The sequence below is a fragment of the Vollenhovia emeryi genome, unplaced genomic scaffold (assembly GCF_000949405.1).
Source record: "Vollenhovia emeryi isolate VEMERY1.0 unplaced genomic scaffold, V.emery_V1.0 DF939126.1, whole genome shotgun sequence".
In the NCBI taxonomy this organism is placed as follows: domain Eukaryota; kingdom Metazoa; phylum Arthropoda; class Insecta; order Hymenoptera; family Formicidae; genus Vollenhovia; species Vollenhovia emeryi.
The window spans coordinates 4,597,215-4,620,857 of NW_011967240.1; the positions used below are offsets into that span (position 1 = coordinate 4,597,215).

Here is a 23,643-nt window from a genome sequence, read left to right on the forward strand (position 1 = left end):
AGTCGGGTCGAGTCAGCAAATCGAAAACTCTATAACAGTTTGAAATTAATTAAAATTGTATAATGCTATGGACCGAAAACGGAGTCAATGTGGGTAAAAGAGAAAAAATATATATAATAATAAATAAATATATATAATAAATATAAATTAAGATAAAAGTTACTTCGAAGTTCTTAGTTTAAAAATTTTATCAAGCTATCATAGATTACGTTTAAGTTCTCCGTATCTTTTTGCAGGTTTATATTCGCATTAGTTTTCTTTATAAAGAACATCTCCGCTATCTCTCTTTTACGTACATTCTTTTCTCTATGTAATATCTTTGGGTCTCGCCAATCAAAATCATGACCCTTATCCATGCGGTGATTTGAAATAACCGAGAAGCCACCAGTTGAACCTCTAATATTTCGTTGATGCTCCTTGACTCTAGTTTGCAAATGTCGTTTTGTTTGCCCTACATAAGATGCTTCACATGAGGTGCACTTAATTTGGTATACTAATTCTGTTTGTTTGATTTTATCTACCACGTCTTTTCCTCTTTTGATTAAGCAGTCTAGTTTCTTTGGTACCGTATGCAACACTCGAAAGTCATTTTCGTTGAGAATGTGGTCCACCTTTTCACTCAGACCTTCCACGTATGGAATGGATATGTAATTTTTATTGGAAGTGACAGTTTCAGTTGTGTTATTAACTTTTCCATACGTGATCTCTTTTAAGCGTTTATTAATGTGTTTTGTGATTAAGTCCTTAGGGAAACAATTATTCAGAAGGATTTTTTCCACTATTTTAATGTTGGAATTGTGAAATTGTCAGACTTCAGTCCTACTTTGAGTGTTACATCGGATGGACGGTGCCGTCTGACACAGTTCTCCATGTGATGCCCAGAGATGGAAGTGAAGCTGTTCTTTAATTTTTGATATCAATGGCGTAATATTGTAAGTTTACAGAAAACAATTCACGACATTTATTTTTACTTATCCTTGACTTTGTTTCTCAATTGACACGACTGTAAGATGCGTCTTGTTTTATAAAATAATTGTAGATTGTTGAATTCCCTGAAAAGGACCACAACCCGCATGGTCGAAACGTCGGATTAAATGAATAAATAAACCATCTGTCAGCCTAAGTCGTCTAACAATTCTTTTTATCGTTTACAAAACATGTTTCGGCAATTTGTCGAGCTCGTTTAGTTTACATTGGTAATTGGATGCGCGAGCCTAGAAAGACGAGTGAAATCTAATTTCAATTTATATACACTCTTTAAGATTGCATTGCTTGTTAGGCTCTAATGTAATTTCGCTTGTTTGTCAATTAGATACGCAAGCACACACACGTTGATAAGCCCATCCAAGCGTGCTAAGAAAGATAATGCGATCGCAGGTACATCTGGGGTAAGCACACGTCGCATTTTATTATTTAATAAGAATTTTATTCAATACATGTACTCATATTTTATAGCGAATTCGGCAGCTCGCACCAGTGCGCACTGAGTGCACACCTGTTCAGAGTCTACTATTACATTTATAGTCGTCTCAAGTACGTGTCCAAAAACGTATTTAGCCAATGAAAAATCCGCACGGATTATTTTACTGGCTAAGAAGTATTTCAGAAAGTATTCAAGACGATCATCAAGGCCCAAACACAAGACAACGGCAACAGGGAATAGAACTTCTGACGCGTTGAATTGGTTGGAAGAAAATTTCCGACTTGTCCAACGCGTCAAAAAATCTACTCCCTATTCCTGTTGCCTGCTGCCTGGCATTGTGTGATGGGCTTTACATGTAAGATTGACTGTAAACAAGCTTTAATGCGCACTAAGTGTGCAAGCTGGCGAATTCGCTATTGCTTTTCCAGTGTCGCGACAAAATTGATAAGAACTTCAAGTTTTTTAACCGTATCTGACTATTTTAATGTCCCAAACTCGCTACGTTTCGACCATGGGTTTTGGTCTTTTTCAAGCGAGAAAAACTGAGAATCTAACGCTTAGATTTACATGTTTTTTGGAGAACAATTTCCTGTTTTACTGTCGTAAGACTAGTAGAAGGGCGTCGAGAGAATGAGAAAGATGCAACGGATTCAGTAACGGTTCACTTGAGAAGCTCACATGTTAGTGTCAAACTTTGTAAAAGAGAACCTCGTTCGAGAGATAACGGAACATGACAATTGATAAGAGTTAAAATTGATAGACTATACATTAGGTCGAGAATGTTCAATGTTCATTCGATTCCCTTGATGTTGCAGCTCATTGAGGATCCTTTCAAACGACTCACATCGAAGATCGTGAAAAAGGCATCGCACAGCCCGGACTTAAACATAGAAGAGTGGAATCAGACAGATCTCGAGTACGAGGACGAGAAGGTGTTGGAGAGACGGCGGCAATTGTTACAACGGGAACTGGAATTACAAATGAAGAAAGACAAAGAGGTACATGGCAAGGATAAAGTAAGGCAGAAGAAGAAAGCGATGAGCTCCTCCTCTAGTTCGCGCACATCCAGCACGTCTAGCAGCAGCAGCAGCTCCAGCAGCGAGGACTCGTCTTCCACGTCGACGTCGGACTCGCACAAGAAAGTCAAAAAGATCAAGTCCAAGAGACATCACACTATCTCCGCCGATTACAGCGAGGATAAGGACAGGAAGAGAAAGTGAGCATCCATAGTATACAGTTACTTTCAGTATACAAATACATTTAGTGTACAAAATTCATTACACTTTGTAACATACAAATATTTACAGTCATCATCATCATAACCGGCTCTACACCTCCGCCCCCTCCCCCGCCAGTTGGGCCGCCGGCCTTCACAACAAATTGCCTCCATCCGAGGCTAATTGTGTGTATTCACAACAGTGCATTTTTACGGTGAGGGGTTGTTAGCCTCTCGCCAACCCCCTTTTCGGAGGACAGTGATATGTGCAGGATACTCTCGGTAGTTGCCACTTCTCTCTGAGAGAGAGGTCCGAAAAAACCAGCGGTATCCGCGGGTGGATATTAGCTCGGATCTTCTCGCTCATTTGTTCAGTGACAAAAGCAGCACACATTTCTCTGCATCACGCTCGCTACACGATATTTACAGTACCGGTCAAAAATCTATCACCCTTAGGTCTTCTCAGCTAAACTTTCGTCGAAGTGCATCGAATACTCAAAATTTTACAGTAGACACCTGATAACAGGTGCATATTGTACACACGAAGGATAATGCAATTTGACAAGATGCACCATGATTTTCGAATTTTTCATTCGTGCACTTTGCAAACTAGTTATGCTGAAAAAATCGAAAGCTGATATAATTTTGGCCGATACTGTATATGTGTAATCTTGAGCATCTCTAGGCAAAACCTTTTGTAATTTTACGTTCAAACAACGGTTTTTTGGTTAGAACGGTAAATCCATGTATTTTAATTTGATAATTTAGTTTCCCGAGTTGGCGAAAGTATACAAGATTCACGTAGAAATGTTATTAGGCTACCAAGATCCAGTTTGGACCGAAAATGACATCCTCTCTAATTAATTATTAGATTCGTGTCGATTCTGTTTTACGTATTATTGCGTAATTTTTTAACCGAATTGTCACGAATGGTTTTTACAGATTGAAGCTCAAGAGACTAGGAACGAGAAACGACAAAGCGGTGAACAAGAAGAAACGCAAGCTCGAGAACAATTCCACGAAGAAGGACCTTGTCACGAGATCGGTCAAGAAGTATGGTTCGTCATCTGTGCCCAGGAAGCATACCAGCGCGTTGCGCGCTAGATCACCCGCGATACAACAGGGACCTACGAGCGGAGTCACGTCTACGACGAGCACGACGTTGGGCTCGCAGGTTTCTGTGGCGCATCACGCGTCGTCGTCCAACAAGATCCGGGAAAGAAACAGGAGCGAATCGCCGAAAGCGGTAAAGAGTGGTCGAGAAGTAGACAAGGAGGACGGCAAGCATTACAAGAAGGTGCGCGACTTGGACGAGTGTCCGTCCAAGGACGCTGCCAAATGCAAGTCATTCGATAAAATCAAGGAGCAGCAGGAGAAAGAGAAGAGCCGCGCTATTGACGACAAGACCAAGTCGGACGATCGGTTGAGATCCAAGTGCAAGGACAAGGACGTGCGTTCGCGCACGCCGCCGCCGCCGTTGTCATCGGACCGCTCATCCAAGTACCAGCACGTCAAAGAGAGCGCGTCGTCAAAGACGCAACGCAGCCGAACGCCATCGAGGACGAGGCGCGATCTTACCCCGGCGAAGAATCCGGAGAAACAGAGCAACTCGTCGAATCGCTTGAGGGACGCGGAGAAGAAAGATCGCGACTCGCACAAGAGGGACAAGAGCAAAGAGCGAGATGACGCGAGGAAAAACGAGCAGATGTCTTCTGGCAAGACCAAGCAAACGGTAACTCTGAGTCAGGATGAGAGCTATCGGAGGAGCAAGGACAACTTTGACGAGAAGACTTACGGCGGCGACAAAGCGCGGCAGAAGAGCCGCGAGCGCCAGCGCGAGAAGGATGCGAGAGACGAGCGTCCTTCGAGGTTGACTCGCGATCAACGCCAGGAGCCACAGCGCGACAAGGACAAGGACGAGTCTCAGGAGCGTTGCCGGAACGAGAGGCAGCGCGAGCGGGATCGGGACCGGGACCGGGATCGAGAGAGAGAACGCGAGCGCGACAGGGAGAGGGATAGGGATCGCGAGCGAGAACGGGAGCGCGATCGCGAGCGGGAGAGAGATCGAGAGATGCGAGAGCGGGATCGCGAGCGGGATCGCGAAAGAGAGAAGCCTATCAAGTCGCGAGAGAGGGACGTGCCCGCCGCGGTGATCTCGCCCGCGGCGTTGAGCCTGTCGGCGGACAAAAGTTCGCGTTACGGCGGTAGAATGAAGGAGCGCTCCCTGGGCAAAGACGTGTCGTTTGAAAAGAGCGGCAGTAATCGCGAGCGGAGCAGGAACGAGCGCGAACGGGAACGATCCGAGACGAAGGCTCTCGCCGAGCAGCGGGAACGGAGCTCCACGCAGTCGCGTCTAGACGGGAGGTACGAGAGAGGCGGCGGCGGCGGCGGCGGCGGCGGCGGCGTCGTCGACAAGGATGTGCCGTCGAGTCGCGGCAAGCCGGCCGTCAACTCGCCCCGGGATCGCATGGACCGTTTTCGGGAGACATCCTTGGATCGCGCGTCCTTGCACGACAAGAGCGGGCATGTCGCGGCGTCGTCGAGCGTTCAGTCGTCAACGACGTTACCGCCCATCGCTCCGGCATCGTCTTCCTCGTCGGTGGCCGTGACGCCCGCTTTACCTCGCGACCATCTGATGGACATGGCGGACGGCCACTACGACAGGGACCGGCACCGAAGGTTCGGCGTGAGATACGAACGGGGTCACGCGTCGGAGCACAGCAGCAGGAAGGACCAGGCGCGAATCGAGTCGAGTCGCGTCCCGAGCAAGATCGACCGGATAGTGGATCGTCGGGACGCGAACAGTCCGCGGCGCGCCATGGAGGCGGACAGGAATTTCGGTAGGAACTACGGCAGGGTGTCCGAGCACTGGGACGAGCAGGAGGAGCCGGCCCCGCACGTCGAGTACCGGGATCACGCTCACATACACGAGGACGACAGGAGGAAGACCATCGAGGGCAGAAGGTACGACAGTCCCTTCGAGGAGAGGCGCGTTGCTCGCGACGAGAGGTCCAGAGAGTCGAGATACGTGATCCAGACTACGGAACGAGCATCCTTCGACGATCACCGTCATCATCACCATCATCATCGACATCCCCTCTACCCCGGCGATAAAATAAGAAGTGGTGGGGCCAGTATTAGGTAATCGTTCGTTACTGGAGAAATATTACTGTTTTGCATTTTTAATTAAATGATAGAGTGAGGAATATTTACGACGCACCGAAAACTTTTTTTTTCACCAGAATTGAAAGATTACATATTGTTAAATCGCATCTTGTAAATTTTCATCTTTTTTTTCAGTGTTTTTATTTGTTTTTATTGTTACTGAGAAGCTTTCTGTCTTTTCTCATATTAGAGTTCTCTCACGTGTTGCCTTTTATTTTAGAGATGAAAGTGTTTCTAACGATAATTGGGAAGGACATCATCGTGATGTAGAACATGGCCGAGACCGTGGTTATCAGACGGTGGAATGGGAGGAGAGGGAATGGCGTGCTAGAACGTTATGGGAAGGCAGAGACAGTCTTCCCCGTTCGGAGATACACGATGACGAGTGGAACTCCCGATACGACAATTCTGTGAACGACTGGAAGTCCAACGATGCGCGGAAATGGGATAATCAGAACGTGCACGTTCGGTCGCATTATAGGAACGAGCGCTCGAAGGATTTGGAGCACGGCGAATCCACGCAACACGGGTAAATGGTCCATTTTGCACAAGGTTAACATAAAAGTAACAAATACATTTGTTGTGTTGGCTGAAGCATTAATTGAAATCAATTCTTACAGTAAAAGACGATCGTATAATGCGCCGGAAGCAAGAGACGAGCCAGCGATTCATCCGGCTGCTAAGCAGGCTGCTATTTACGGCAGCATGAAGGAAGAACCTATCAACAAGAAGCTGATGGAACTCGCTGAAGGTAGATTGTGCACGACTACTAGAGAAAAGTCTACGGATAGTTTTCAAAAGAAGAATTCGCAAAAGGATAAACCCGAAATCAAGGAGCCCGTTGTGGTGGAACCGAAGCGTCCCATCACCGACGAGTCCCTGCAAACTCTTCATACTGAAAGCGATTTGAGCGATATTAGCGACGATCCCGATGACATATTGAATATGGAAGAAGATACCACGGTACCTATTTCCCCCCCATATTTTAGTTTCTTTTGGTTTCCTTTGAAAAGGTGTTTATCTTTTTATATAATTTTTCAATAGGATTTGGAAAATAAAACACGGGCAAATAAGAAAGCACCAGACGCTACGCACCATGATGCACAATCAACTGTACAGGAGCCAGTTCAGTCATCTTCGAAGGAATCCGCGGAAGAAACTATTTTTAGCTCAAAATCTAAGGACAATGCCGATACAGTGTCACTGAAGTAAGATATAAATTATAAAATGTTAATCGTGAAAGAAGCGTTTCTATTATTAAAGAAATTATTTGATTTTAAGTCAATAGGTGTTGTTCAAGGAAGAAATGTGATTGTCTTCAATGAAAAATTTAAATTTTCTTGCCTCAAATTATATTTGTTTTGTTTGAATCTAAAATATCAAATTTTATATATGACTCTATTATGTTAGGAATATGGAAGATGACAATATAGAGACTATGGACTTTGAAGAAATTTCTGACGGCGAGCTGGAGGAGGATATTAAAACGAGCGGCAAAGGATTAGGTGATGCTTTAGGAGTCGATTGGGAATCTCTCGTGAAGGAAACGCAAGCAAGAAGAATTGTCCCGTCTGACCAAGACTCCGCAGAGAATCGATGGCAATGCAAAGCGATCTTCTACAGAATCGGTATATCTAAGAAATATGCGGGCGAAGATTTCGTGAAAAAGTTGCTAAAGAAGTATGAGCAGAATGGTGAGTACTTCGATGTAATTTCTTTGATTGAAATCAAAACGATATCTCTATGCAAGTAATAAATATGTTTTAAATCTTTCTTTTGTAGATCATAAAGAATTTTTGCTGAATGATATCGCGCTAAAGCACACGGCGCTCGCGCGAAATCGGTTGCTCCAAGATTTAGGTAACGGTGCAATGCATGCTGTAGATGATACTTTATACAGGTAACTCGCTTTAAATTATATCTGTATTTGAGAAAATTGCAAAATTTGTTTTATATCACATCATAAGTAGCAATCAATAATTATAAAATTTGACGATATAATTATTAATATTATAAAATTTTATTGTAGAAATAATAATACGAGTTATGACGAAGATGTCGACTATGATTGGGAAACATTGAAGCCAAGTACTGCCTTGTACGAAGAAGCAAAAGGTTTATTGCAGCAAGTAATATGAAAAAATAATGAGACTTGTATATAAAGTTATAAATGGCCACTGTTTTCTTTATATATATAAAGATACTATACATATAAAGTATATTATACATACAGAATGGGATATGGTACAAGCAGCAGATGGTTTTATAATAATTTAAATTATTTCATTAAACGGAATATTACGTGTGAAGGAGCACCCAAAAGTTTCCGGAATTTGGTTTTTTAAGCAGTCGTTAATGCCCCCTTGTATTAATAGCTGCTATTGAGACGATGAACTTGAATACACTAGACTGTTGAAGAACTTACAAGTGTAAGTATTAATTTTTCAATTTTCGAAATTAACGTTTTTGAAAAATGAAGCTTTGTATAACCAATTTTTTATTTTACTGCCAAAAATTACAAACATCCTCTTGCCAATCGCGCTACCTATTTTGCCCCACTCTGTATATATGTATGTATATCCTCTTCAATAATCTATTACATATTACAACAGATCTCACCATGTTGCGACTTGTAATTAACACGTAGCTAATTGCTATTTGAATGGAATTTTCGTCTGAACATTAGCATTTTTATTTTAATGAAGATCGTCAATATATAAATCTTCGCATATTTTAAATCTTATATATTACAATATGCTACATATCACATATACATATATTATAAATTTTGTATTATAAACAATGTATAGTTTGTGAATTTAAGCATAGAACCAGATAATTAGAATGAAAATTGTAATATAGACGCTTTCTTTGTTATTGCGCTCTCTTAATATATTATTATGTACACCTCCATTCAGATATCAAGTAAAGTAATAAACGAAGGAGAATTATTGTCACCAGTAATGATTAGAAATTGAGATGGGAAACTTATAGTCAACCCAACTGGCTAATTATTTAATCGATTTGTTACACAACGTTTCGACCCTATTCTTTTGGGTCCTTTTCGAGTAATACTAAGTCAATCATCGTCGTCGAATAAGATAGAATCGAGTTATAAAATATATGTAGTTAGGCTCGAACTGTTCGTTCGAAATGTTCGAGCCCAACTACCACAGTGCTCACACGTATACATATCTTTTATAACTCGACTCTGTTTTATTCGACGACGATGATTGACTTAGTATCACTCGAAAAGAACCCAAAAGAATATGGTCGAAACGTTGTGTAATAAAATGGCGATCGTGGCGCAGAGGATTGTACGCTGGTCTGGTAATCCAAAGACCCGGATTCAAAACCAAACAAAACATTGTTGGTTTTTCGTTTGATCGCCACATAGCTAAGTGGATAATAGAGAGAGGTGTTTATAAGAGGTTTGGGCACGTTCCTTCAAAAACGTCTTGTAACCCTAAGGGGAATCAATAAAATGTATTTACGTTGTGTAATAAATCGATTAAATAATTAGCCAGTTGGGTTGACTATAAGTTTCCCGCCCTAAAGTCATAAATATGAATGGTGTCAAATCAGTCGATTACATTAGTCACTTTTGCGAACACAGGCTGCACCGACATCATTTTGTAGTATACTCATTGCCTTTTGTAATAAACGTTCATTATCGTCGTCCTAAAAGAAAGAAGATTAAAAACGATAGTTAAGATATGTATAATAAACATATAATGAATTATTCGCCATACTTTTATATGTGGATGTGTCTGTTCGTCATTATTGGAAATCTGTCGTTTAAACAATTCGAGATTTGTACGATACAACTCATATAAAACAAGACCTAGAATGTAAAATATAAATACATTAACAATTATATTTCAACTTTGCAGTTTTGTTAATAAAATAATAAAACTGCAAAATTTATAAAGAAGTGCTAAGATTTTCTATCTTTTATTTTGACATAAATCAGTTTATACATTACAATCGTGTCTCATTAACGTTATTACAACTTACAGCCTTGGCCAAAAATATTTGCCACCTATATAAAACCTCAATAACTTTAAATTATTTTACATTCAGTTTAAATAAACAATACAGTTGATGAAAATGGGAATATTTATTGCGTGCCGATACGTAACAATAACAAAATAGTTGGTTAGAGTTAAAAGAAGTTACATTTCTAAAAATTGAGGAGGAATGGCAAACTACTTTTGGCCAAGGCTGTATGTAGGGTAAAGATCTTCATTTCGATCCTTCTTATCCCGTACATCTTGTTTTTGTTCACGGAGACAAGAAATGCTTTAAAAATTCTAAAATATATGTATAGAAAAGAAACATCTCCCGCATTATATTACCTTTTTTAATAGAATCTCCAGAATCCAAAGCGTCTAAGGCAGACAGTATATCATCACAATACACCTGTTTAATTCTAAGTTCTGCATCCGTGAGATCTGCAGTAATACGAATTACATTTCATATTATGGCGTACATCTATATTGCGCAATATAAGGATAATAAGAAACTTGTAAAATTTTACAATAATATTTATGGAAAATATAATGTACATCTTACTTTCCCATTTGAGATCAGAAGCTCTGCCAAAGTAGGAAATTATACGATACTTGACATCTAACAAGATGTAATTAGTGGCAGGTACCAATTTCGATAATACTGTTTCTGTAAATCTTAAAATCTCCCGCGGAGTTTTGTACACAGCGTCGGATACAAATGTGTTCAATCCCGAATGAATGTACTCAATCTGTAAAACAGCGAAGCTTATTTCATAAAAGAAATCAAGATAGATTTTGGGTATTGTAGAAACAATTTATGATTTTAATAGATGCATGTTATTAAATGTGCGAACACCTTATCAGTATGAAAATGAATAATCTCTTGAAATCAGTAATCGCATAAAAGACACTTATTCTTCGTAGAAAACGAGCCGTTAAAGATTCAATTTTTCTTATTACATGTAAATATACAGCGTTACATTTCAGTGTGATATCACCTGTCTGTGATTCACGCTGGTCTGGCACTTGTAGCAAATCCAGGATGACTCATAATTGAGAGGATTACGAGGCAACAGGTGCCCCGAACAATCGTCCATCGCGCAGAGAAGCGCGCCGAGCTGCGAGCCGAATTCCTGGAAGAAACAGGAAGAAAATTTTGCATGAATTTTTGTTGCAAGATTGTCGCGATGCTGACGTACCAGAGGGTCGGAGCACCTGTTGCAGTTGCAGGAGAAACGTTTGGTGACCTTTAGGAACTGTCTTCTGCTCGATGTGTCCCACAGCAGATCGGTATAGGACATGGTGATCTCCTCGCCAGCGGCGATAGGCAGCGCGGCGCTCACGTGCATCCGTTGCTGGTCGTCGAAGTGATGCCTAGTATTTGGCACACAGCAATGATTCTGGAATGCGCCCATTGGATAAAGGCCACGTAAACTCGTGGTGCGGTCCTGGTCCCGTGAAGATACAACCACAACTTCAAACGAATTCGTATTGAAGACGCCGCAAATGCGTCTCATGAGCTCCAGTTGTTCCTCATTAGGGAGACTGACCACGTTTTTCTTGAGCAAGTCGATCTTCGGCACAAGTTGATGAACACATGTTACAAGAGATTCCACGATTTTAATCTATGACACATTTTTACATGATAATTCTATTACATGATAAATATTACATAGATTCTTTAATCAACACGACTGGAAATTCTAATTAAAGAATTCATTGCGAAAAATATTACCTCGGCCAAGGTTTGAATCAAGACCTCCCTCTCACTTAGGCGGACGTCTTATCAGTTCGATCACCGAGGCATATGGTGATATTTGTCGCAATAAACAGTCTAATGATGATATTTTCGTGTTTTCGACTTTTAACTGCGCACCGATTCGGGCAGTATACAGAACTATCGATACGCGATTTTTAAGTATCCTCGTCCCCAAACCCTTATTTACTGGCGTCACTAAGTCTTTATTCTTGTTAAGATTCTTTGATGTTGCTTAGAACTATTAATCATATCCATGACTAGGATATACAATGAGATGAGCGTAAAGATAGATTACAATAGACTGAAAGAAGAGAATACTAGAGCGTAAACAATATTATTCATGAAACTTTAGCTATTCCTTTTTCTCTAAACTTCTACAAAACTGGACATTTACTATGAATATCAGAAACTGACATTTTGTATAAAAGAAAACGTACCTCGTAATTACGAGTAAGATTAGCGTGACACTCGAAAGCATGCAAGAGTTTACGTTGCTCTTCCGACAACGTGAGACCACGTATTGGCACTACCGCGAGCAGTAGATCCTTGGACCAGGTGGAACCACAGGTCGGCGTCCACCCTTTCAGGAACCAGCACTCCCCTTGGATATGCACCACGGAATCCTCGCATTCCGTGGAACAGATTGGCAAACCGCAGCCGTGATCGCAGGGGAACAGAGGGCAGTCGCTCTTGTAACAAACGACGCACATCGGCAGATACTTGTTGTAACATCGTGGACCTATTAACAGCGGAACGTCTGTGAAGATCAACTCGCCGGCTCGAACGTCTCGCATGGCGAATAGGCCGCGACCTCCGAGGGGAGAACGACCGACGGTCCATGACCTGGGTTCATCTTGGGTCCAAAGATTATTCTCCCGCAGATGAGACTTGAGCAACTCTTCTGCCTCGTGAGGCTCCATCTGAACAATAGACGGGCTTTGCGTATAAGTTTTCTTCTCGATGCTATGATCTTCTTTTATATAGACGATGAAACGTATCGGGTCACGGCACCGAGCCAGTTTCGTGTAACTAAGCTAGGAAAATTTTGTTGCCTGGCACACAAATAGCAAATGTTTTGAGCACATCTTGCGTTATTGAAAGCAGAGGCTCTCCCTCAAATTGATGTAACTCATGGTAAGATTTTTTTATCGTTAAAGATGTAGAAAGATGTACATTGGATCTGTGATTGAATTTTTTTAATTGACAATTAAATGACTCCCAGATTTGGTGAACTCCGGAAGGTTTGAGGCCCACGAACATTGCTTGATGACAAGATTGCAACGATGCATCGTTGTGGCACGGGGGTATTTATACGCGTCCCTTGTCAGACGCGATATATCGCAGGCCAGTGTTGAAAGTCTCCGAGAATTTTGGCTTCTGTAATAGTCACGGATCGTTAGACGAATTAATTATGTAATTAGGAGCGGGATTAATATTACGAAGTCGAGAGACGTCCGATATTGGAGGCACGCGAGCAATACTGTTCCATGGAGTAGCGTGCTCTCGTTATAAATCTTGGCTTAAAATAGAATTATAATTTGGCAGCACATCGACACCAAAAACCAGCCAACTTGTTTATCTGTTTACAGTTTATTCGCTTCGCGAGATGTCAACAGGTTGCAAACAAGATTAAGTAAACAATTTACTTGAGAAACCAGATAAGACGCAGAGTATTGTTAATTATATATTAATGTCTATTTTGGTCGAAGAGTTTTCCGCGGGAAGCTTCAACGGATATAATAATACCGTCACGGCCTTGCACCACGGCCGCAATCGTATCGATTTACTCTGTATGCGTAATATTGATCTCGACTTGCTCGCCTGACTAAAAAGTGTCTCGTGCTCTGTGGCCTGCAAGTTACATCGCAAGTTTCAAACAACTCTATCTTTCATTTATTTTTATCGCAACGAAGAATCAATAATTACAGAAAAGTGTTGACGATAGCGAGTAAAAAAGTGTGCTGTTTCTTGGGGCCACAGATTGCGGGCGCACTCCGCGATCTTGTGAAGGCGAAGAAATCGAATTATAAGTATCGTCTGTCTCTATTATTAAATTTTATTTATATAATAATAGCATCGGAATTAATGTCGATACGATTGCTTCACGCAAGCGTACAGCATGTAATAGTTATTTGTATGGTCGAGCGTTGCTAAGACTACGGCTGAGTCCTTGTCATCGACAGGGCATCGTGAACGACATCGTCAAGAACAACGTGCATACAACGTATATACACGGCCTATGCCGCGCTAGCGATATATGCCCACGGCATACCGTAACTGTGTACAGAGATCGTCGAAAGTGCCGTGTTCCTCGACGAGTCGCGTTCTCCCTTTTACTTTTCTGTTGCCCACCGTCGCACAAAAATGGGAAGGTAATGGAAAAGGATGATTCGTCCTCTTCTCTCGAGTCCGTTCCGTTTTCTTTTATCCTTTCAGGAATCGTACGGCATTCTCGTACCGATCAAGTGTAATTAACTTTCTTTCTGCGGCATTTTAGCTGATAACGCAACGCCAAAATTCAGAGAAAGGTCACGGACGAACGTCGGCACAGTGACGCGACTCAAAACCATACTATTGTACTAATTTCATCAAGTCACTAATATCTGAAAACGAATTCGATTTCTCAAGTCTTATACAAATATATCTACGGATCAGGAATTCTACTATACGTATACAATATCTACTTTTACTCTGCTAATCAATTATAATAATAATTAGTTGTAATAATAATGTTTCCTCCAATCCTTTCAATAATCAATGCAATTTGTTAGTGATATATTAATTTATATAAAGACGTTCCTTAGTCTATAATGAAGCTATGAGTGTTAGTTATTAAATATGATACCTGAAGATTGGTACTTGAAGTGTACCTTATGTTGGATGTTTCTGCAAGTTTACTGCACCATTCAACATGAAACCAATGGATCTATATCTCATTAATTTATATCATATAACGGCTGTAGTTCTTCCTGTCCTGTTACACGATATACAGCAAACATAACGCGTGTACACACGTTTACACATACTCCAGCTCGCGTGCACACATCATACACATTTACACGTTAGCGATAAATCGACATGTGTGTATGTATATCATGCTATAATCATGCTGCAAAGGTATGTAAGGCTACTTAGACTGGCTTATAAGTGGAGTCACTGTCCATCATCTGCGAGGACCTCGTGTAAAAATATTTTTACTCTGATAGTGCTGTCGACCGTGATTACGGTGTTTGCATTAGGATCGGACTGTAGCGGGGATCCTTGCATGTATGGGATCTGTTTGGACAACGAGAACAGGTACAGACACACTTTTATGCTTGATAATGAAAGCGCACGTCTTGGTAATCTGAGAGTTAGGTGCAATTTCATTGGACATAAGACAAATATAGCCTAGGCTATGTAGAGAAGACAAATATAGCATTTTCTTTTTAATACTCTTGGACAAGACAAGATAAAGCTGCATGATTAACTTATTGAAATCAATCGATAATTAATATCTACAAGAAATATCGTACACAGTAGTTTTAAACCTTTCTTAAAAGCATGAATATTCTTGTTTAATAAATATTAAGACGAAATATCTAAACAGCCTTGTAAAGGTTTAATACTGCTTTTCTCTTGTTAATATTATTGATTAATTAAAAAATATATGCGAATTAAAATTATAGAAGAGAGAGAGATATATATATATATATATATATAGAGAGAGAGAGAGAGAGAGAGAGAGAGAGAGAGAGAGAGAGAGAGAGAGAGAGAGGAAGAGAGTCTACTTATGGTTTGTATTTTGTAATTTTTCATGGACGACATAGCACTTATTCTTGTTACTGCATCGATGGTTACACGGGAATTAATTGCGAAATTAATTGGGACGAATGCTGGTCAGATCCTTGTCTTAATGGTGGCACATGCAACGACGGCGTTGCCGCATATAATTGCACCTGCCCCGACGGTTTCGTAGGTAATTCACTTTTCTTCGTCGTATCGCTCGTCATAAGTTCATATAAGATCGCTGAAAATGAATAATACCGTTTTAAATGGGAAATAGGTGTGAATTGCGAGCAAAAATATAGCGAGTGTTCGAACCACCCGTGCCTCAACAATGGTACCTGCGTCGATCACGACGGTATCACTTGCCAGTGCCTGGATGGATACTCAGGTGCAACACGCGTGACGGCAAACGTATCCAAGAAATTTCCATGTTGTTACTTTCTTGTTCTCTTTCCAGGAGAATATTGCGAGATTGACGCCTCGGTCTGCAACGAGACAATGTGCAAAAATTCCGGCGAATGCATCGAAGGGCCCGGCTTCTCCTTCTATTGTCGTTGTCGCGAAGGTAGGAAATTCGTAAAACTACTTACGTGCGTAAAAAAAATATATCTTGCATTTCCATTTTATATTACGTCGCGATGGTACTTTTCTTTTCTCATATACGATTCGAAAAGGATGGACCGGTCTCCTCTGCGAGGTGGATGTCGACGAATGCTTGGAGTCACCATGCAGAAACGGTGGTCTCTGCATCAATATTCCATCTTCCTACACTTGCGCTTGTTTATTCGGTAAGCGGACTGTTCTCGCTCATGAGTCGTAGATTTGGTTTAGAACTAGTTGAGAAAAAAAGCAATAATAAAAATTTAGCTCATAATTGAACTCACAAAGATTTTACTATCGTGTTAAAATTAGCGCGATTTAAAAAAAAATTAAAATAACACACGCTATTTCTTATTTTCCTGACATATTAATTAATGAACAATTCTCGTGTTACCTTTATCAAAGGTTTTACTGGCAAGGATTGTGACAAGGCAATCGTGCCATGCAAAGAGAATCCTTGCCAGAACGGAGCAGTGTGTCTGCTGGAGGACGACCATCCAGTTTGTTATTGCGTGCCCGATTATCACGGTGCACTTTGTGAGCTAAAATACGACGATTGTGAATCGAAATTCGCTCGATGCGACAACGGAGGCACCTGTATCGACGGTATCAACAGCTTCACCTGTTCGTGTCCACCGAGCTACGGTGGTCCTATGTGCGAGTATAGTTTTACGACCACTCTAGAAGTGAAAGACACATCTGAACAGGGCACGAGTCTAGTTAGAACTACAACTGCCATAGTTTCGCCTAAAGAATCAACTACGATGGATACGTCTCTATCTCTATCGTCCACATCAACTATCAGCTTTGCCGTTTACTCGACGTCCCCGAGAACAAGTAGTTCACCTTATACAAAGAGATATACGACTATGGAGAAAACTACGACGTCCAGATACGAGGGCGAGGGTTCTAGTGTCAGCGGTGATAGTAGTGTTTTTCTCACTGAAGCTCCATCGACAAGTTCGACTCGAGACGATCTCATTACGTCCTCGGAGCCCATAACGGTGTCGTCCGCTGTTACCGAAGACTATTTCCATAAGACTGAAACAGAAAGTACTGAAGTTTACTTGCCAACCGGAAGGTCGATCCACGATGGCGAAGTTACTAAGGAGCCTGGTGGCCATGATCAAATAACAAAGATACCTTCGCCGTTTTCTAGAGTAGACGAAGATGTAACGGAGTACACGACAAGGTAAATGGAGTATTGTATAATTCTTGTTAAGAATATTGTGAGATTGCGACATTTGATCTTTAATATTAATTAAATATCGATTTGCGCGCATTGATAAGCGAATTTATGTCACATGGAGGAGTTTTATTCTCACAACACTGTCCTAAGCGTATTCTCTGAAAGAATCAATATTTTTTGTACTGCATGGAAATATTTTTGCTATGTTAATTTTGTAAGATCCACTATATACCATTTCTTAGTTATCGACCTACAATGGATATGGGTGAGGGCCAAAAGGACGAAAGGACTAATGTCACAAGTGCCATCATGGATCGCACTACCGATGTAACGCTTTCCGTTGATACGACTTTCCGATACATAACCGATTCCGTGCAAAACCGAACGTTCGATCTTGGAACTACGATTCTGGATACGCCAAGAACTGTTCTACCCTTAACTACCTCATCGACACTGCCATCGGTATTATCTTCGACCATGAGATTTGATACTTCCACGGTGTCCTCTCCGTTAACATCTACCAGTGTGTCCTCGTCAAGCCAAGCTACTGTAACCGGCATCGAAATTAATACCACAGAAATCGGTGCTTGTCGTGGAAATCAGTGTTCGACGAGTACTACCGCGTTAACTCCGCGAAATGTTACCGAAGTAAGTGATTTACATAACGATAGAAACATAGTAATTTAAGCTACAAATCTTTGTTCATTTTATTAATCTTTTATTAATTTTTTAAAAGTAGTCTAGACAGAAAACTGAAATAGAATTTTAAACTAAGTTCTATATTCTGTAAAAAGATTTTCACTCCGCAAAGAGCTTTTTACAGAGTTTATAAGGTTGCGGACGATTTTTAAAGACATCCCTAAATTTCACTTAAAATGAAATACTTGTATTGCAATTTTTTTTTATTCAGTATGCTGACGGGTGCAAGACAGACTCAACTATTACACAAGCGGCCTTTAACGGCAAATCTTTCGTCAGGCAACGCGTCGAAGTGATAATTACTGAAAATAAGAGTGCGACGCTCCGAATTTATGTCAAGCTTAGGACGGCATTTAAGAATGGAATTATATTGCACGTTTACTTCGACAATGAGAGATATTCTTTGGTATACCTGGAACTTGGATCACTCAAGTTCCAATTTTCTTGTGGCCTAGAAACTATGTTACTCGGTGAAATCGATGCTACTATCGATAACGGATACGAAGTGGACATCGATATGAGGTATGCCATTCGCATTAAATTCCAACTTTAATCTGGATTTCTTAAACTCTCGCAATCTACATTGTTAGACATAAAAATTCATCATCTTTGTGATTTTTAATGAAAATATTAATAGAAACACTTCTTTTTATTTTGTCGCAGCTTTCAATACGTTGCCAATGACGACAACGAGAAATGTTTCGCCAAATTGTTGGTCAATGGCACTATGGCCGTGACCGGCGAGCAAATACTGCCACAGCGAGGAATGGTCCCAAAATACGCTAATTTGTATATAGGAGGCATTCCATTAACATTCTCGCATTATTTCCCTCATGTAGCAATGGGTTTCATTGGTTGCATGGATTCCTTGAAGGTGCGTTTCAGTGAAGAATTATTTAAAGTTAAATTCAATCTTCTTGTAACACATTAAAATAATTGCAAAAGCTTTGTCAACTTTTACGCAGGGTGGCTCTGAATTATTCGGTTAACATTGCAGGTGAACGATATTACGCGACATTTCATACACGATTCCATAGAAACATTCCAGATCGAAGAATGCACGTCGTTTTTGTGCTTGTCAAATCCGTGTCAGAATTTCGGCGCGTGTGAAGAAAGTGAAGGGAGAATTCGTTGCAAATGTATAGCGGGGTAAATATCTGTTAGCTGACAATTAAAGTTATTCAAATTTTCTGCTTCTTTAATACACATACAGCTTTATGTACGTCTAGAAACGAATGCGATAATTTAGTAAAGAAAACAAAATTGCAAATCAGAAATAGACTAATTATAATTAATATTTACCTTCTCAAAACTAAGGAACTTCAATTAATACTAATTAATCTTAGTGTAGAAGAGACGGTCAATCTTTAAAACCAATGCTCAGCATCAAAAACTGTTTACAGGTATACCGGGCCTTTGTGCGAACATTCGGCATGTAACGACAATCCTTGCTCGATGGGTGCGACTTGCGTAAGCTCGCCGGGGACTGGTTTCATCTGCGTTTGTCCGCTCGGCAGTCGCGGGCTTTTCTGCGAAGAAGGTAATAACAATACGTTCAATACTCTACAAATGTGATAGCGATGCAACGAGATCGCGATGTAGCAAAGTTCTTACAAAGTCACCGGACCTTCTCAGATGCCATCCTAGTGCGACCAGCTTTCTCGGTCCTCGTCCCCGGCTTTGCGTCATACATTGCTTACGGCGTGTCTACCTCGATAAAGGACACAATGGAGCTGAGGCTGCGACTCATTCCGCGCACGATTGATCAAATTTCTCTGATAGCGTACCTCGGACAGAGAAGCTCGCGCCGTGATGTCTCGGACCATCTTTCGATAACGTTCGTACGCGGCTACATTATGCTTACGTGGGATTTGGGCTCCGGTGAGTGATTCATTGTAAAGGGATCTTCCATTCGAAGCGCTCATATTCTTTGCAGTTTATACCTTAATGACAGATATATTGCATAGTTGTAGATTACTTATAAACAGATATCTAGAAAATAATTGTATAACATTTTAAGAAACTTGGAAGCTTAATCTATAGAGTAAAATTTTGTTTCTTATAAAAAATATACATTGAAATATGTAGTTCCAATGATATAAAGTTTTAGCATAGAGAATTAAAAAGAATATATATATTTCTATGTTATAATCTTTTAATAGGAGTACGAAGAATCTTCACCAGCGATTCGTTGACCTCTCTGAGCGTGGCAGGATCGGCTGGTAAAAGTAAAACGTATACCCTTCGAGTTGGAAGGAGAGGTAAGGAAGCGTGGCTCGCTGTAGAGGGTCTCAGAAACGTGACTGGTCAGGCGGTAGGATCTATGACTCAACTCGACGTATCGCCTGTTCTCTATATCGGTAGGTCGCTGCAGAGAAGACTGGCTTGACATTTGGCATAATGTCAGCGCAAATCGTCCTTTATATTTCACATGCAGCCATTCAATTCTCATCTCTCGTATCTGATGTTAAACACAATCCGGACATCTCGGCTGAATAGGAGTTTAAATAAAACCATGTTTAGCGCGAAATAAAAGTAAACGAATAAAAATAGAGAGGACATTTTTCTCACAGGTGGTTACAAGTCCAAAAACTTTGAAACGTTGCCACACGACCTACCTCTTCACACTGGCTTCTCCGGGTGTATATTCGACGTCGAACTGCGTACAGACACAACGATTCTTCCGCTGACCGGCTCTAGTCCTGCCACCGGCCGCGGCGTAGGCGAATGCAATCGTAACGAATGCATTCGCCATTCGTGCAAGAACGGTGCGGTGTGTTTACATCATGGAGCGTCATATAGGTGATATAAATGAAATCGTCTTTCTTCTTTCAATAGGAAAATATAAGATATCCTGTGTGACCACAGAACATACGTATCACAAATCTATTGTTCATCGACTTTTCAGTTGCATTTGTACAAAGGAATGGGTCGGACCTGATTGTTCCATTCCTATCTGAATCGTCGCTGGAAACGATCTTCTAGATGCGCGTAGAGGATTTCTCCCAATTCTTATTAATTAGCACAAAGGGAGTGATCGGTCGGCATCGATGTTACTGACAATGTTACATTACAGTGAATATGTTGTTCTTACAAATTTTATATCTATTAGTAGTGATCCTTTAATAATCTAAATAGGACTAGCTTACATTAGGGGGGTCATTTTTGGGTCGGGAAGTGGCGGAATGAGAGTTTAAATATACGAATAACATTGCCGCCGATAGACGAGCCTGCAGATCCTGTTTGCTATATTCGTGATGCCATTCCACGTTGCCCCAGTGAGAGATCTACGTATAAGGAAACAATAATAATAATATACAGTAGGGATATATCATGAACGTGTAATAATAATAGCTAACAAAAAGTAGACTGGACTTAAACCGATACTTTCGTCATAAATCAAATCAAGAAAAGGTGATACCTGATATTCTTCTTCTAAACGTGAAAGAGTTACAGCTTCCGGGATATTAATTACTCTTGCAGCTGTGGCAAGAGTTAGAATAACTGATTTTAATCCGTCCACTGCGTACACAAGACCTGCGTGCAGATAGCAATTAATATACAAATATAGACGGCTTTATCTCACTAAATTGTATTATTACCATAAATACTATTGAAATTATGCGACAATAAATGTCTCGTTAATGCAGCTTTGGTTTCTATCGACACCGTGGGTGCCTCTATACCCTGAGTTCTCGCAATATCTACATTGTAATGCTCGCAAAACCAACGAACCATAGGTTCCCACTTTTCAATTTGTAACTGATATAGTTCATCCACCTCCTAAAGTCACAAAGGTTCTTGTAATCGAGCATATACTGCAGCATTAACACGGAGGAAATACAGAAATTGATATACTTTCTTACACTCGAATAAAATAAAATTGTATCCATTTCCAGACAGTTCACTATATGATTGACCAGATTCATCTTTGTGTGATTGTGTGGATTATCCAGTACGGTGTTGCACAAGGATGTCTACAACAGAAAACCAAAAGTGTTAGCATGTTTATATCACGGTTGGGAAGTAACTTGTTACTTTTTTGGTAACTCTAACTTAACTTTGTAACTTTCTCTCCATCTGTAACTGTAACTTAACTCAGTTACATTAATAGTTACTTTATTTTTTTTTAAACTTCCACAGGTCGCATTAGGACAACTTGCATTTGTGCATAAACGCCTTCATCGATACTTTACAATTTAATTACAGATTTTATATTTTTATTTTTATAGCAATAAAGTAACTGCAAAGTAACGATTCGCTATTTTTGGAGTAACTATAACTGTAACGCGTTACTTTTCAGAATTGGTAACTTGTTATATTTTTAGCAAAAAAACTGCAATCAGTTACTTTTATAAAGTAACTTTTCAACCTTGGTTTATACGTACACTCAGAACAAATACAGAATATTATGTAAACTGGTAATATCAAGTCAATGAACTATTAATACCAGGTATTTGTAATCCTGGAAGAAATTTCTGTATCCTATTACGTCAGTTACAAATAAAACAATGCAAGACGAAATAACAGATTCAAAGGATGTTATTTGATTGTGACTATGTTATTATGCTAAATACAGAATGTTGATATAAAGTCACCTGTAAACTAATTAAATAATTACATGTATACAATTGTATACTATGATCGCACCAGGTGCATGCTCCCTCTGTCGATTGTCTCCTTTTGTGCGTCCCATTCGGCGGCCACGGCTAAAGCCAGAGGCTTGCTGTTCACCTCGAACACCCTACCTTGCGGTGTCTTCAGCTTCCTCTGATCCAAGGTAATCTCAAACTTGTTGCCACTCGAAAGTATGTTCGTCCTTCTATAAAATCGTTTCGCGGTGGCTACAAGTGTCAGATTAGTTTAAGCACCCAATAACAATCATGTTCAATTAGCACGTTACCATATTCATTATAGAGCATATTCGGTAATAGAAAACCTCAAAAACTTAACCTGAATAATAAAATATTTTTTACCCATATTTCTCACAACCAAGGAAACTGGCGCAAATTTACGGCGTGTAAAATAATACATTGTATTAATCAGTTTGTTTAGCACTTGTGGCATATTATTTATTATTATTGTTGCTTTTTTCAAAATATTCAAGGGACAAAGAACAGACGACAACCACGGACGTAGGAATACCTGGACGGAGCATAATGCCGCGGGGGTGATCCACAAAGGGTGAGGGGAATGAAATGTCTATTGTAACGGACATGAGGTACCAAGATGACATCACTCGATAGTGTCACGGAATGTTATCTATTTTCACGCCTTGAAAAAAATAAAGCTTTCTTACTTGGGAAAAATACAAAAATAAATTAAAAATCGGGAATCTAAAAAAAAAATGGCAAAGTATCAGGAGAACATGATCAGCAAAGAGGTGGGGCACTATCAAAAATTCCGAGAATTGGATTTCCGAGAATTTCCAACTTTAAATCGTGAAAATCGAGAATCGAGAAAACTGGCAAAGTATCAGGAGAACATGATCAGCAAAGAGGTGGCACTATCTAAAATTTCAAAAATTGAAATTCCGAGAATTTCAAACAATTTTGGTTGTATTCCGTGCTGCATGCATGAATACCGGCCTATGTCTCGTTTCGAAATCGAGTTTAGAGTTCTTGCCAACTCCTTGTGAAACTTCGTTACAAGTAAATTTAAGTTATTTCTCAACTCAAGTTTCTCAACAAACAAGAATATTACGCGTAATTTGAAGTAGAAATGCGATAAGGGAATAATAAAAATTATTTTAATTTTAATAATACACGGGCGCTACCTTTCCTAACGTTCGAACTCGGAATGAATCTCTCT

General features: G+C 40.3%; 4 protein-coding genes and 1 long non-coding RNA gene across 11 annotated transcripts in view; 2 read left to right on the top strand and 3 right to left on the bottom strand.

Moving 5' to 3' along the window:
• Positions 1 to 8,768, top strand: part of LOC105569145 (zinc finger CCCH domain-containing protein 13-like) — an 11,297-nt gene extending 2,529 nt beyond the window's left edge. Inside the window, exons 2-10 of the mRNA XM_012025345.1 lie at positions 1,313 to 1,388; positions 2,239 to 2,639; positions 3,582 to 5,780; positions 6,025 to 6,333; positions 6,425 to 6,767; positions 6,849 to 7,012; positions 7,215 to 7,498; positions 7,587 to 7,704; positions 7,834 to 8,768. Coding sequence (XP_011880735.1) covers positions 1,313 to 1,388; positions 2,239 to 2,639; positions 3,582 to 5,780; positions 6,025 to 6,333; positions 6,425 to 6,767; positions 6,849 to 7,012; positions 7,215 to 7,498; positions 7,587 to 7,704; positions 7,834 to 7,942 — 4,003 coding nt within the window. The 3' untranslated portion in view covers positions 7,943 to 8,768. The remainder of the gene's footprint in view (positions 1 to 1,312; positions 1,389 to 2,238; positions 2,640 to 3,581; positions 5,781 to 6,024; positions 6,334 to 6,424; positions 6,768 to 6,848; positions 7,013 to 7,214; positions 7,499 to 7,586; positions 7,705 to 7,833) is intronic.
• On the bottom strand, positions 8,697 to 12,581 carry LOC105569144. Of its 4 annotated transcripts, none has more exons than XR_001009479.1 (8): positions 12,014 to 12,581; positions 11,017 to 11,391; positions 10,816 to 10,950; positions 10,380 to 10,566; positions 10,163 to 10,258; positions 9,557 to 9,648; positions 9,341 to 9,485; positions 8,697 to 8,771 (listed from the first exon to the last, which is right to left on the bottom strand). XR_001009479.1 is itself a non-coding variant. In XM_012025343.1 (8 exons), the coding sequence occupies exons 1-7, from the start codon at positions 12,494 to 12,496 to the stop codon at positions 9,399 to 9,401; spliced, it is 1,455 nt and encodes a 484-aa protein (XP_011880733.1). In that variant the 5' UTR covers positions 12,497 to 12,581; the 3' UTR covers positions 8,722 to 8,797; positions 9,362 to 9,398. The 4 variants fall into 4 exon arrangements, 3 of the variants coding, with proteins under 3 accessions (XP_011880733.1, XP_011880734.1, XP_011880732.1); XM_012025343.1 differs by having other exon boundaries at positions 8,722 to 8,797; positions 9,362 to 9,485; XM_012025344.1 differs by having other exon boundaries at positions 8,730 to 8,802; positions 9,385 to 9,485.
• A 570-nt stretch (positions 12,582 to 13,151) lies between these two features.
• Positions 13,152 to 20,824, top strand: LOC105569143 (protein eyes shut). 3 transcript variants are annotated; one of them, XM_012025341.1, is made up of 16 exons: positions 13,152 to 13,948; positions 14,783 to 14,873; positions 15,386 to 15,534; positions 15,622 to 15,732; positions 15,802 to 15,909; positions 16,019 to 16,132; positions 16,350 to 17,136; positions 17,376 to 17,781; positions 18,044 to 18,354; positions 18,496 to 18,706; positions 18,830 to 18,981; positions 19,236 to 19,372; positions 19,468 to 19,713; positions 19,995 to 20,192; positions 20,406 to 20,634; positions 20,741 to 20,824. In XM_012025341.1, the coding sequence occupies exons 1-16, from the start codon at positions 13,834 to 13,836 to the stop codon at positions 20,790 to 20,792; spliced, it is 3,417 nt and encodes a 1,138-aa protein (XP_011880731.1). In that variant the 5' UTR covers positions 13,152 to 13,833; the 3' UTR covers positions 20,793 to 20,824. The 3 variants fall into 3 exon arrangements, with proteins under 3 accessions (XP_011880731.1, XP_011880729.1, XP_011880730.1); XM_012025339.1 differs by having other exon boundaries at positions 15,622 to 15,909; XM_012025340.1 differs by lacking the exon at positions 13,152 to 13,948 and having other exon boundaries at positions 14,175 to 14,873; positions 15,622 to 15,909.
• On the bottom strand, positions 16,938 to 17,463 carry LOC105569142. The gene is made up of 3 exons (XR_001009478.1): positions 17,388 to 17,463; positions 17,088 to 17,291; positions 16,938 to 16,985 (listed from the first exon to the last, which is right to left on the bottom strand). It is a non-coding gene; the product is annotated as an uncharacterized LOC105569142 (long non-coding RNA).
• LOC105569141 (ATP synthase mitochondrial F1 complex assembly factor 2) lies at positions 20,805 to 23,059 on the bottom strand. 2 transcript variants are annotated; one of them, XM_012025338.1, is made up of 7 exons: positions 22,809 to 23,059; positions 22,483 to 22,676; positions 21,699 to 21,809; positions 21,435 to 21,615; positions 21,254 to 21,369; positions 20,982 to 21,119; positions 20,805 to 20,888 (listed from the first exon to the last, which is right to left on the bottom strand). In XM_012025338.1, the coding sequence occupies exons 1-7, from the start codon at positions 22,897 to 22,899 to the stop codon at positions 20,886 to 20,888; spliced, it is 834 nt and encodes a 277-aa protein (XP_011880728.1). In that variant the 5' UTR covers positions 22,900 to 23,059; the 3' UTR covers positions 20,805 to 20,885. The 2 variants fall into 2 exon arrangements, with proteins under 2 accessions (XP_011880728.1, XP_011880727.1); XM_012025337.1 differs by lacking the exon at positions 20,805 to 20,888 and having other exon boundaries at positions 20,915 to 21,119; positions 22,809 to 23,057.
• Between the last annotated feature and the right edge of the window lie 584 nt (positions 23,060 to 23,643).

Excerpts from the sequence above, each read along its gene's own strand:
- LOC105569144 (XM_012025342.1), bottom strand. The coding sequence starts at position 12,496 with ATGGAGCCTCACGAGGCAGAAGAGTTGCTCAAGTCTCATCTGCGGGAG. Across the intron at positions 10,259-10,379 it reads TTCTGATCTCAAATGGGAAA|ATCTCACGGATGCAGAACTT; the intron begins GTAAGATGTACA and ends GTATTACTGCAG. Across the intron at positions 9,649-10,162 it reads TGGAGATTCTATTAAAAAAG|GTCTTGTTTTATATGAGTTG; the intron begins GTAATATAATGC and ends TTTACATTCTAG.
- LOC105569141 (XM_012025337.1), bottom strand. The coding sequence starts at position 22,899 with ATGCCACAAGTGCTAAACAAACTGATTAATACAATGTATTATTTTACA. Across the intron at positions 22,677-22,808 it reads CTTGGTTGTGAGAAATATGG|CCACCGCGAAACGATTTTAT; the intron begins GTAAAAAATATT and ends TGACACTTGTAG. Across the intron at positions 21,120-21,253 it reads GTTTAGAAGAAGAATATCAG|ATCTCTCACTGGGGCAACGT; the intron begins GTATCACCTTTT and ends CCTTATACGTAG.
- LOC105569143 (XM_012025339.1), top strand. The coding sequence starts at position 13,834 with ATGCCCACGGCATACCGTAACTGTGTACAGAGATCGTCGAAAGTGCCG. Across the intron at positions 15,535-15,621 it reads CTGCCCCGACGGTTTCGTAG|GTGTGAATTGCGAGCAAAAA; the intron begins GTAATTCACTTT and ends AATGGGAAATAG. Across the intron at positions 18,707-18,829 it reads GTTGCATGGATTCCTTGAAG|GTGAACGATATTACGCGACA; the intron begins GTGCGTTTCAGT and ends TTAACATTGCAG.